We start from the raw sequence: 13138 nt of genomic DNA, 5'->3' as shown, positions 1-13138 counted from the left end.
GAAGAAGCTGATTGCTGCAAGAAATCAAGCCGTCAGAGGATCGACTGGGTGGATTTGTCTTCTAGTCTAATGAGAGGCGGCCCTCCCTCCCGGTCACTGTCAACACGGTTCCTGTTTTTTTCCCTGACTATCATCATTCAGAAACAGGGTGCCCGGATCACGCGGTGAGCGCTTATGGGATCTTCAAATCCGGGCAAGAAGCGTGTTTCAACCGCACCCATCTCATACTAAAGTCATTGACCCCATCTCTGCTCCTCTGTGTGCAGACCACAAATGGATGTTCCAGTTTTGTCAGGTCAGAAGGACAAACTGTGACCGAGTCGACAGTTCACTGAAAATTAAGTGTTCTCATTTCCGACTATTTTTGGCTTTGCAGCAGGGCAAGGGAAGCGAGGCAGGGTTTGCACATTACATTTTACGAATATACAAAGAATACTGTGCAATGATTCAGGTCAGTGCAATCAGATACCAGAGCATGAATAAACTTGTTCAGTGTGGCATTTTTGTGTGTGTCTTCTAAATGCTTATTCATTCAGTGATTATCTGTGGCATGTTTGGAAAACCGACCACTCAAAACATGTGGGTGCTGACATCCTGTCCTCACATATTCCATTAGTCTGTCAGTACATAAACATGGGAACCATCTCAAACTATAGGCCCAAAAAGTTAGTTGTATGTTTGACGCTCTGTGAAAGGATGGTGTGCAGAGTTTAACACCACAAAGTGTTTTCCACACTTGTCCCCAGAAGAAGGGAACTGTTCTCCAATATAAAATGAGATGAGACTTCCCAGTGGGGAAATTTAGGTTTTACAACAGCAGGAAAGGCAGTGTAAAAACTACAAGTTAGATACAAAATAGAATACGGTAAGAGCTCAAAAACAACATAAGTGTTATAAAATAAAGCCAGTGGACTTCTTTGAGGTTTCTTGAAGATACTTTACTCATCCAAGTGGACCTCTTCTTTGTTTTTACATATCATTACCTGGAAGAATGAGAATCTTCACAGGCATTTGTCTGACGTCTCAGTTTCAGTATTAACAATTGTGAGTTTGTGATATCACAGATGGAATAAAGAAGGTCAGTTTGTAGACAAACCAGTTTTATACCATATATCATGACTGGATGAGATCTTAGGATGACAGGAAGCTAAATGCAAATGTACACAAATTCATATGGAGAAACAACCTAGATTTCCCCCTGGTAATGCTGAAGCTCTTAAGCAAACGTGAAAAGTGTTGCATTTTAAACATTAAGATTTACGCACATTGCTATTCATCTGATTTTTTTTGCTCCGTGGTAACGGTTTAACAGGCCAGCAGGGATTATGGACCAAGAACATGAGTCTATATCCTTTTCGCATGTGTAGTTAGAGAACAGAGACCTGTAAATCAGTTCTGATTAGATTGTGGAGAAATTTGAGCTGGTGCTGCAGCATCACTGTCTCCAAGAGCAGATGCTACATGACATTAGTTAGTAAGCACATCCATCACCATCATGCAATCACCATATCGACTTCCTGGTTTATTTTTAGCACTGGTTTGATTTCTTGGCCAGAATGATGTAGATTTGTATAGACTGCAATATATAGTAGAGAACACTTTTTTTTAATTTTTTTTTTTTTAATCATGAAACCTTACCCAACAGTTTTTCCTTTCTACATATTGTATGGATGTCATCTTTGTCACATGGTGACCCCTGGTGGGGAGGAATGTCATTGCAGTCCATGCTTACAGTTCAACTACATCAGAGCTTGATGTTCACACAGTGTGCGCATGCATATTTCAGAGTATGCCTACAATACACGGACAAATGAAATAGCGTCTTATACTGCTGTACACTTATATTGGAGTTAAATCTGTTTTGAAGCCACGTTTACCGCTCTATAAAGTAGGGGCGTGGTTATTGAGGAGAAAGCAGCACCTTTGCTCATATCTGTGGTGCGTTCTCCTCCCCTTCTGGCAGTCACATGGGCCTTCTCTGCTCTCCCGTGACACTTTTGAACAAATAACAGAGGGGACGAGGCGTGCCGTGTCTGTTGTGTTTTTATTGGGCAGCACATCTTTCACAGCATCCAACTCACGGGGCGGCTCATCTCCGTTATCAGCCCCGTCCAGCGGCATACTGTCGGTCACATCAGACTGCCCATTACTGCGCAACTGACCCGGGACATCTTATGCACTGCCGCGCAAACACTCACCATCAGAGGACCCACTTAAAAAAAGGAGTTTGAAAGCAGGAAGTGAGTGAAAGTGTGAGGTAAGCTTGAGTGTTCTCAATGTTTGAGCGGGGATAGGAAACATGTCAGAGTGTGTGATGTTGCAAACATCCTGGATGTTGCTGCTTTAAATTACAGTGCAGGAGATCCGCTGCGTTGTTTGGTTACAGGCGGATGATCCGCCGGCCTGCTAACTTCCTGCCGTCAGGTCTGAAACGTAAACAGACATGTACCCAAATACACAGCTGCTAATGCATTATTTATCCGCGCTAAAATAACAATTTAGCCCCTCAAAAGACGTGAAGTTGTTTTTATGCCGCAGTTGCTCCACCCTCATGCAACGTACATCTCACGAAAACGGTGATTTATTTTAGTACCGATGTTTCTAAACTAGGGTTCGGGGACCCTACAGGGCCTCACTGTAGGTCTAGGCGGCCTGCAACAACGTCCTAAATGTCACTGCCGTTGTTACTAAGAGCATCCCGTAGAACATGACTGTAACTCAGCATCATCAGCAATACAGGAACTAAACGTCTGAGAAGTTGATCAGCCGTTTAGCATTTTAGGTCTCACTGAGTGTTCAGCTTCCTTGTTGAAACCACTAACAAGTTTCTGGTAAAATTTACTCGATATTGTGCAACGATGAAAAGAAGAACACCTCACGTATGACTGAGCTCACTGGAAACACATAGGCCTACATATTTTAATATGTTGTCAACCATCTTGTAACAATGCAATATTCAGCTGGGAAACTTCTGGATCTGGCATTCATGTGGATGTTACTTAATCATATAGCACCCACCTAGACCAGACCAGGCACCCCCACCCCATAGCAATGACACTCCTTGATGGCAGCAGCCATCCCCAGCAGGATGCAGCCTGACACAGGCACACACACAAAAACGGTTTAGGGACAACTCAAAAAACATGAAGAACAGCAGAAGGTGTTGCCCTGACCTCCAAATTCACTAGATCCCAAACTGATCAAGTATCTGTGGGATGATCCACAGAGGCCCCTCCCGTCAACCCATAGGACCCAAAGGCCCCCACTAACAAAATTCTGTTGCCAGACACCACAGGACACCCTCAGAAGGCCCATGTCCATTCTCTGATGAGTCACAACTGTTTTTTTGAGTCACAAGGGAGACCTACACAATATTAGGAAGGTGGTCATAATGTTATGACTGATCGGTGTATATATACTCATGTGATCACATGAGACAATGAAAAGCAGAAATTGCTCACATCTGTTCAGGTGGAAACTGCAAGCCATTTTACTGGAGAAATAGATTTTGATTATGTCTAAATATGTCTGTGAAGGTTCTCAGTCATCCAGGTCATGGTACATTCAAAAACATTGAAGAAAGGCAACTGGACTTGTAGAGTTTCTTGAAGACGTTTCGCCCATTCATCCAAGTATCTTCTTCAGTTCAGTTCTGTCTAAGTGGTTGCAAAATCCTTAAGTAAAACACAGTGAATTGCTCTTTATCATTATGCTCTCCATAATGATCACAAGGCTATGTGTCTTACATGTTGGATCATGCTTTGTCCTACTTTGGGTTTCCCATCATGTGATTCCAGTGGAGGACCTACCAGATCAAATGAAAATGGTCTAGCAGCTTCAAGGATGAAAACTACCTCCTACAGGAAGGACGCCAAGAGTAAGAAAAAACAGAGGCCACCTGAGCACAAGGTCACGCTGCTCAGCTGAGAAATCTGCTCTTTGGTTGGAGTTGCATGCAAAAACAGACAAGCAGCTGCGAGTCAGCTGACCACAAATACCGACCTGTAGTGTGAGCAGGAGCTTTCATTAGGAAAGCAAACCTGACACACAGGTTCTCTTTGAGCTGTGTCAGTGATCAATCTGTTAAAGTCTTGTGTAGTAATATTTCCTTTGTGATGGTTGACAATAAAATGTAAGGACAGACTGAAAAACATTAACTTTAACTTTTTAAAGTAAACAGTTGATCAGAGGGTTGAAGTATTTTTAAGGCAGTGGAGAACATGTGCTACTGCGCACATGATGTCCTTCATTCTCGTGAACTGCTGGAAAGGGAGGAAACAAGGGCATGAGGAGGCAAAGTATCTCACTGTGTCCTTTAAAAGAGGGGGAACTGTTTAACACAAATACATATCTGGAACAAAAACACAGTTTGAAGTGGGCTATATACAAGGCATCCCACACCTTTTTATATGCAGGCTTTCCTTTAATCAACAGGTTTGCAGGTGGAAGCAGACCTGTGTATAAGATATCAACTGAGATACAGTGAATTTGCCTGCCGGGCTTAATAACGGATTACAATCTGTTTTTAAACGTAGCACAGGCAAAAGACGCAAGTAACTGCGTAATTTTCAAATTTAACACTTTGCATATTGCTGTAGATTAGATTCTAAAGTAGTATTTTTCTCTTCCACAGGGCCAGCAGACTGCTCTCAAGCTCTTCTCTGCAGCCATGTCAAACGAACGCACCCCCCTGATCACCTCAGGGGTGTGCGGTCTGACTGTAGCATGTGGCGCACCGTCAGAGCCCGCCACAGAATCCAGCTCCGGGACACAGAGTCAGGACCCCCGGAGACTGAACACCTTCTTTGGGGTGATGGTGCCGACCATCCTCTCCATGTTCAGCATTGTGTTGTTTCTGAGAACAGGTTAGAGAAGTAAGGCTGCTGTGGATGTTTGTATGGCCCACTTACAGTTCAACTGAGTCATTGTGCTGTAGTGACTAATCATGGTGTGATCTCCCTTTGCAGGGTTTGTGGTTGGTCATGCGGGGCTGTTGCAGGGCCTCTTAATGGTGATTGTAGCCTACACCATCATATCTCTAACAATCCTTTCCATCTGTGCCATTTCCACAAACGGTGCTATACAGGGTGGAGGAGCCTACTGTATCCTCTCACACTAAATAAGTTTTAATTGTATTTTTGTCTTGAATATTACTTGTTGCACACAGTTTCAGTGATTTCAGTTGAAACATTAGCCTTAACAAAGTGTGTGCAGACATGATAAGCCGATCTCTGGGACCTGAGTTTGGAGGAAGCATTGGTTTGATGTTCTTTTTGGCCAAAGTATTTGCATGTGGAGAGTATGTTCTCGGTCTTGTGGAGGCCATACTTGATGTATTTGGGTCAGATCCTGGTAAGAACTGGCTTTTGTTTTGTTTCCCATGTGTCTTTCCAGTAAAATAATCTGCTACGTTTATCACACAACTCACTTTTCCTCGGTTTTAGAATCGTCTGTGTCCGAGGGCATCCGGGTGCTTCCTCAGGGTTACTGGTACACAGTGCTGTACTCCTCAGTAGTCCTCCTGCTGTGTCTGCTTGTGTGTCTGGTGGGCGCCCACATCTACTCCCGCACCGCCTTCATCATCCTGTTGGTGGTCACTGTGTCCCTGCTGTCCATCTTCATCAGTTCGGTGGCGGTCAAACCTCTTGACTTTGTCATCACCCACAAGGGACCTGGTAACCAGACCCTTCGCTACAACGCTAGCTACACTGGTTTCAGCATCTCCACGCTGAGGAACAACCTGGGCTGTGAGTACTGATGAGAGTGAGGATATGAAAGTAAATTCACAAGCAAAGCTGCAGTTGCTTTTTAAATTTAGGAGCATCTATTAAAGGTCTTGCTGTGCTTCCTCTTTTTTTTCTCTCTAGCTGGTTACTCTTTGGACTACAGCACCAACTCTGTCATGTCTTTTGCCACCGTGTTTGCTGTTATGTTCACCAGCTGCACTGGGATCATGGCAGGAGCCAACATGTCAGGTTAAAGCTTGTTGTCAGATAAAGACATTGCAGTGGAAGGTGGCATTGCCATTGGAAGTATATTTAATTTAAGTTACTAGCGGTTCACTTTAGTATTTCCCATTCTTATAGTGTTTTATCTGTTAAGTTAGTTAGTTATTGCAGGTTCACACATTCAATGTGGCATTTTCTGCACAATGAGTACTTTTAATTTAATATATTTAGGACAGCCTAAAAGTTTTTATGCCCTTCAGAAGTTTACATTTCTACATAAAAATGACTCAAAACCTCAGCAAATTCTTGAAAGTAGATAAAGGGAAACAAATCAAACAGAAGTAACTAAAATATTATACTTGTATATGTGTATTGGTTTCTTAAGGAAAATGAGCCAATATTATATACACTATCTGTGAGGTGCAAAAGTGCACCTGTAGGATTAATTGTAAGACCAAATTTGAGTCCATCTATTAAAAATATTTTTTTTGGAATGGCCAAGTCAAGGTCCTGACCATAACCCAATAGAAACGGGCAGTTAAATTGAAGAAACCAACCAACACTGTATGGAATGGGCTAAAATTCTCCCAAGTCACTGTAGATGACAGATCAGCATCCATACATGCTGCACAAGGGCGTCACACCAGATACTGAAAAGAGTTCACTTACTTTTGCACCTCACAAATGATTCGCTTTCTGGAATAAATAAATACTATATATAGTATTTCTGTTTCATTTGTTTGATTGGGTTCTCTTTTGAGTCATTTTTCAAGGGCCCCTAATGTTTAAGTTCCAATCATTTAGCTATCCTACTTCTCTACTTTTATTCTGGTAAGATTTAAAAAGCAGAACTTTCATTTACAGTGAGCGTTTTTTCCACTGTGGAATTTTACTTTTAACTTGTGTGTCAAAAGAGCTAAAAGATCTTTACGACCGTAGATGCCATAGTTCAGTTTAGAGCACATCCGAACCTTTACATGCTGTAGTAATCTATGCACAAACATGCACACTCTAATGTTTGCTCTTCCTCCACACGTCCCTGAAGGCGAGCTGAAGACTCCCAGTGTTTCCATCCCTAAAGGCACCATCGTAGCCGTCTGTTACACTTTCACCATCTACGTCCTTCTCTTCCTCCTGGCCAGCGCCACCTGTGACCGGTCTGGAAATGGCTTTATTCATATATTAATGAGAGTTTGACATTAAAATAGTACATGTATAGTGATTTACCTGTTTTTCCATAGGACCCTGTTGATTCAGGATTATGGCTTCTTCCAGAGGATCAACATCTGGCCCCCTTTTGTTACTGTCGGGATATTCTGCGCCTCTCTGTCAGCTGCAATGTGCGCTATGATCGGAGCTTCCCGCATCCTCCACGCTCTTGCGCTGGATCACCTCTTTGGTGAGGTTTGATGCTTTCACTCTGCCTTCATTGTGTATTGAGTCATTTTCTAAGAGGCCTTTTTTTTTTTTCCTCACAGGTTTGCCGTTAGCCCCAGCTGCCATCACATCAAGCTCTGGGAATCCGTGGGTGGCAGTACTGTACACCTGGGGCCTGGCACAGGTGACTTCCTGCAATGCACAGTTATGTATTTTTAAAAATACGCCTGCCTTCCTAACCTGTTGTTTGTGGTGTGCTTGTGTTTCAGTGTGTAGTTTTCGCAGGGCAGCTCAATGCTGTAGCAGGTGTGGTGACTGTGTTCTACCTGCTTGCCTACGCTGCAGTCGACTTGGCCTGTTTGGCTCTTGAGTGGGCGTCAGCACCAAATTTCAGGTAATACAATAGCATTCAAAATAAGGAAACTGTGCGAAACTGGCTTTATGTCGGTGGTGAGTAGACATTGGAATTATAGTTTTCTACAGCTTGTAACAGGATCCAACAGTGCAGCCAAGTTAACAGAATAGAGAACTGAAGATGGCTTTTCTTAGCTTCACATGATCATGAGTTGATTTGAAGAGTTTATCTTTGGAAATCTTACAGACTTCACCATCTTGGACATATTATGGATCAAATGGGTTCAGTTAAAGATTCTGTTGTTGGTTGCAAGACTCTAGATATCACATTTCAAATAAGCTTTTAAACTTTCAGGCCCTAAATCTAAGGAAAGGATGGTGCCGTTAAAAAAAAATCTACTATTGCTCACTGACATTTGACATTTTTTTTAGTACAGGCTATAATAGTGACATGTATTACTGGCACAGCATCTTATAGTTAAGCTTGGATTTTTATTGCCTCTCTCTGCTTCTGTTTTTCATGTGGCCTCATTTTCTCGTCTCTGTGTGTTTAACAGACCGACCTTTCAGCTCTTCTCCTGGCACACCTGCCTGCTGGGGATTCTGAGCTGTGTGGTCATGATGTTCGTCATTAACCCCGTATACTCCTCGGGCAGCATAGTCCTCCTGCTGCTGCTGCTACTTTTCCTCCACTACAGATCACCCACCAGCAGCTGGGGCTACATAAGCCAGGCTCTCATTTTCCACCAGGTATCTGGACACCCTGAGACAAAAATAAAAATGAACATGCCTTACAGTTTGTCAACGGTAACATTTTTCTTTGTGCGCGCTGGTTTAGGTGCGAAAGTATCTTCTGATGCTGGACGTGAGGAAAGAGCATGTGAAGTTCTGGAGGCCGCAGGTGTTGTTAATGGTGGCCAACCCTCGCTCCTGCTGCCAGTTAATCCTGTTTGTAAACCAGCTGAAGAAGGGAGGACTATATGTGTTGGGTCACGTGCAGCTGGGAGATCTGGGTAATGCTCAGTGGGTGGTCTGTTATGGCCATCTGCTGCTACAGTATTGAATTATTCTTATCTTTGAATCATTTTCCTTTGTGGTTTCACCCATTACTGAAATGGAACTCTCAACATAGTCAGCTTTCATCCACTGCGGAAAACGTTCAATCACTGTCATGTTGTGATTCTTCTTTACTCTAAAATAACACACTCTATATCAGTTTTGCATTGAAAATATACCAAATTTGGTCTAATAAATATTGTAAGCAGGGAATAAAAGTATACTGTGCATGGCTGAACTTATATACCAGTTCTGACGGGCCACTGGTACCATCATACCATTGTGGGCTTCACTTTCCATCTGCTGCTGCTGCTTCTGTATTATTAATAGGTTTTGTCCTTACCATGGTAGCACCAGATCTGAAAATGTTGACCAGGTATCATTTTTGTAATTGATGAATATCTAACTCCTTGTTTACTTGCCTAAAACTGATCACTTGTCATTTCCAAAATGAGAATACATGTCGTGGTGTGTTGCACTTGAAAGACCCAAAAAGAAACTTTCTTAAATATTCATTTACAAATTCATAGTCTGCCAGTCTTCCACCTAGTGGTCATTAGGATGCATTGCAACGTTTTAAAATAATGAAACTCCATTATTTACTTCTAGTGGTGGAACATAACTAAATGCATTTCCTTTAAGTACTGTACTTAAATACAACTTTACTAGAGAGGGATTTCATTTATACAGCTTTATTCTTATATAGTTACTGATTGCATTTCACAATAGAATGAATTAAAATAAAAAAACACACATAAAATCCATAGTTTTACCCAGGACTTTGCAACATCTAGTCCTCTTCCAGTCCAAAAAATGTTTTGTATGTTTTTTGTATTATTCAAGTCTGAAAAAAGTTTATCTGTGTCTTTCCTGTGTTTTAGACACCCTTCCGTCAGACCCAGTCCAGCAGCAGTACAACTTCTGGCTGAGTCTCGTTGATAAACTGGGAGTGAAGGCCTTTGTAGACCTGACTCTCTCTCACTCTGTCAGACAGGGAACACAGCACCTGCTGCGCATCACAGGCCTAGGTAAACCGTATTCCTCTTCGCCTTACCATGTCCACATTAAGTGCATCTGTACTTGGTGAATCTTGAGGGTTCTGATTTTCAGTATATCTCTTCAAGGTGGCATGAAGCCCAACACACTGATTTTAGGATTCTATGACAGCTGCACTCCCGAGGATTTCTTCCTGCAAGATTCTGCCTTCTGTGACTCATCAGTGGGACGAAGCAGTGAAGGTGAATATAATTTTGGAGTTGACCTGCCTTCATTGCAGGCCCATTTCCCCCCTGTCCGACATGTTGAGAGCCCCCGTTGGCTGTCGCCAGAAGAGTACGTTGGGATAATTTCAGACGCCATTAAAATGAACAAGAACGTGTGCCTTGGCCGATATTTCTTCCAGTTAGAGGGAGAAGGTAAAGATAGTAAGATTGACGGCTCAGAACGGACCATAGACGTGTGGCCTCTCAACCTCCTCCAGCCGGGCAGCCGTGATTACGAGGACGTTTGCAGCCTCTTTCTGCTTCAGATGGCGTGTGTGCTCAATATGTCCAGCAAATGGCGCCACGCGAGAATGAGGATCTTCCTGAACGTGGAGACCGAGTCCAGCGACCAGGGCTGGGTGGTAAATGAGGAGACCTTTCGAGAGTTGCTGAGGAAGCTGAGGATCAGGGCGTCGATAAAGATTGTGCCGTGGGACTCTGTGGTGCAGCACCACACTGCGTCGGACTCCCCAGAGCCGTCAGGAGTACTGTCCGAGGACTTCTTGTCCGCAGTGAACTGCATGTTGATGGAACACAGCTCACAATCTGCTGTCCGCTTCCTGTATTTACCTCGCCCCCCTGCTCATCACAGCCACTCGCAGCGGTATGTGGCTCAGCTGGAAGCAGTTACCAATGGTTTAGGGCCAACGCTCCTGATTCATGGTGTCACCCCAGTCACATACACTGATCTGTGAGCATGTGTAGTCATTAGGTTCATTCATGTTGCAGCGTTTTGTGTCTTATCCGTTGACTTGAATGTAAGTATCAACTAATTAACACATAATTCCATGAAAAGTGAATGCTAGTTTGTACTATTCATTATACTTTCACCCACTGCAGCTTCATTGAAGCTTAGAAAAGAACTACATTCGAGTTTGTTTTACCAGCTGCAGCTTTACACTTTCCTCTGTACTGCAGATTGCTGTGCTCCGAAAGGCGTCGAGTTGTCGATGAAAGTGATTTTTGCATCTAAATAGGATATTTTCCTATTTTTATATACTTGAACTGGCTTTGTAATTGAGCCAAGAAATAAGGGAGTATTAACGTTATGTCAAGGCAACCTCCATGCCTGACTTGTCTGATTTTCACAGACGTAAAACCAGTACAGGTTGTCAAGGTCACTGAATATCAAAATGTCTACATATCATGTCAGGGATCAGATTTTGATGTGGAATCAATTCTCCTGTTCCTAAATGGTATCGTGTCACTGCATAATAATTGTTGGTAATTTAACTCGTTTGTATTTTTTTGCTTTTTGCTTTTTCTTTGTCTGCTTTCTTTTCTGCTGTTTGGTGGACCGAGTGATCCAAAGGCTTCTGACTACAACTAATTCCTAATTTTTTTTCCCGTGCACTTATGCGAACATGTTGCCTTTTCTGCTGTTAAAATTGTATCTTCATTCTACACAAAGGGAACTGTGTATTTGACCTTAGACTGAGGAGCAGCATTTGTTTGTTGCTGTTGTTTTTTTGTGGATTTTTGTGCTTTACAGGTCAACATACACCAAAGAGAGTTATAGTCATAGTTACTGTGGAGGTGCTAAACAAAGCATCATAAGCCAGTCTCAGTCAGGATGACGATATGGACGAGGTTAAGACACTTGGGCAAGTCGTCACATTGTTTATATGCTATTTAACTGACCAAATTTACCAACCATGTAACGTATCGTCACTGGCCTCCCACCATGTTTTGTTTGCTGTCACTGAATGAGAGTCTTGCACAACTTGGCTGGGTCAGTGCTTGATGAGAATGCTTTAAAGGACCAATGTACACTAATGGACGGTACTGTACACAAAAATGCCACATGCACTGGGTTTTGCTATCTTACAACTGTTACATTGTAAATTCGTTCTGAAAGATGTATTTAAACTATTGAATAAATGAATAAAAACAGATTGTAGAGTTAATTATATTCTTTTGTAGAGTTAACTGTCAGAATTGAGTGTTTGTGAATGAACTCTGTAAGTGTCAGTGCAACACATTTAACTCTTCTTTTCTAAGATGAGTTCTGAACCGGGATATGACACCTGAGGTGTTCATTTATTAGCTCTGCCCATTTATTACACCCGCACCTAGACAGTCATTCGGAGAACTAGCGACTGATCTTCATTGATGAGAAAACATTTTTTGGTAAGTAAATGTGATTCACTTGATGTATAATGTTATGTTTGATGCAGCTAATGCTAACATTTGATTTCTTCAGCGATGCTAAAGTCAGTAAATGCTAATTCATGTACATTTTTAACATAAGTAGGCTATTGCACGTTTTTTTTTTCTAGATAAAGAAAAACAGCCAAAACACAGGACAAAACATAGAAGGTGCTAAGTGTGTGTGCTGTTTTGTGTGGGTGAGTGTTCATTCTGAAGGGGAGTATATGTATGAGAGACTCAATAAAAAATGAGTAAAAACAAAAATAAAATGCAGTACAGGTAAACAAAGAGGGGAGGAGATGACAAGAAGTCATTGCTACCTTATTGGGATCTTATTTGGGATCTTTTCATCTTCCCCAGTAAAATATTCATAAAACTGATAGAGACCATGAAGACAGCGAGTGGTACCACTCTCTGCCCAACTTAGACCCGTCAGTAAAGTTAGCTTTACAACCTTTGCAACTTTACTACACCGCTGCAGGCTGCTGTATCGTGGTACTGCTGTGTCTCATACACCCTGTCATTAATTTGCAATATTTCCCACCTGTTTGAGCTGTGTGTACAGACCACAAACATATCTACACATGTCTACATATCTTAATGTAATATTATATTTGTATTACCAATATCTCTTCTACGACATGAATAACTAACACTGTTCTCTGTTTATCTTATCCAAAATTCCTCACAAAAACCTGCTCCTGGTATTTCTCTTAATAAATGGGTAAAAGTCCATGAAGTCCATAGTCATTTGACTATATTTCTCTTTCAATTCCACCTTTTTATCTGTGTTTGTATGTGTTGCTTTAAGTAGGAACTCTAATATGATAATATGTCAATCTTGCATGGAGACTGGAGGCAGTTGAACCCAACACAGGAGCTACAGGACCCATTCTGTCTAATTTTTCCTGATGTTTGGGAACGAAGTATCTGACAAGTTTGATGTGAAGTGGCCTTTAATGTCTTGTTCCTAACAGTTATATGATTTAA

General features: G+C 42.1%; 1 protein-coding gene across 6 annotated transcripts; it reads left to right on the top strand.

The window, feature by feature from the left end:
• The first annotated feature begins 838 nt into the window (after positions 1 to 838).
• slc12a9 (solute carrier family 12 member 9) lies at positions 839 to 12149 on the top strand. Of its 6 annotated transcripts, none has more exons than XM_084564851.1 (15): positions 839 to 2257; positions 3798 to 3877; positions 4634 to 4865; positions 4968 to 5102; positions 5215 to 5352; positions 5445 to 5747; positions 5868 to 5975; positions 6994 to 7105; positions 7190 to 7347; positions 7427 to 7509; positions 7595 to 7719; positions 8237 to 8429; positions 8518 to 8692; positions 9617 to 9763; positions 9860 to 12149. In XM_084564851.1, exons 3-15 carry the CDS (start codon positions 4670 to 4672, stop codon positions 10690 to 10692), a joined length of 2706 nt encoding a protein of 901 aa, XP_084420977.1. In that variant the 5' UTR covers positions 839 to 2257; positions 3798 to 3877; positions 4634 to 4669; the 3' UTR covers positions 10693 to 12149. The 6 variants fall into 6 exon arrangements, with proteins under 6 accessions (XP_084420977.1, XP_084420975.1, XP_084420978.1 ...); XM_084564849.1 differs by having other exon boundaries at positions 3798 to 3909; XM_084564852.1 differs by lacking the exon at positions 3798 to 3877 and having other exon boundaries at positions 839 to 2240.
• Positions 12150 to 13138: the final 989 nt, after the last annotated feature.

This window comes from Chelon labrosus (assembly GCF_963514085.1).
Source record: "Chelon labrosus genome assembly, chromosome: 17".
In the NCBI taxonomy this organism is placed as follows: Eukaryota; Metazoa; Chordata; class Actinopteri; order Mugiliformes; family Mugilidae; genus Chelon; species Chelon labrosus.
This window is presented reverse-complemented; position numbering and strand designations above follow the sequence as displayed.

Coding starts and splice junctions, on each gene's coding strand:
- slc12a9 (XM_084564849.1), top strand. CDS start 3,844: ATGAAAACTACCTCCTACAGGAAGGACGCCAAGAGTAAGAAAAAACAG. Junction 3,910..4,633: donor AGAGGCCACCTGAGCACAAG/GTCACGCTGCTC, acceptor TCTCTTCCACAG/GGCCAGCAGACTGCTCTCAA. Junction 5,976..6,993: donor GGCAGGAGCCAACATGTCAG/GTTAAAGCTTGT, acceptor ACGTCCCTGAAG/GCGAGCTGAAGACTCCCAGT.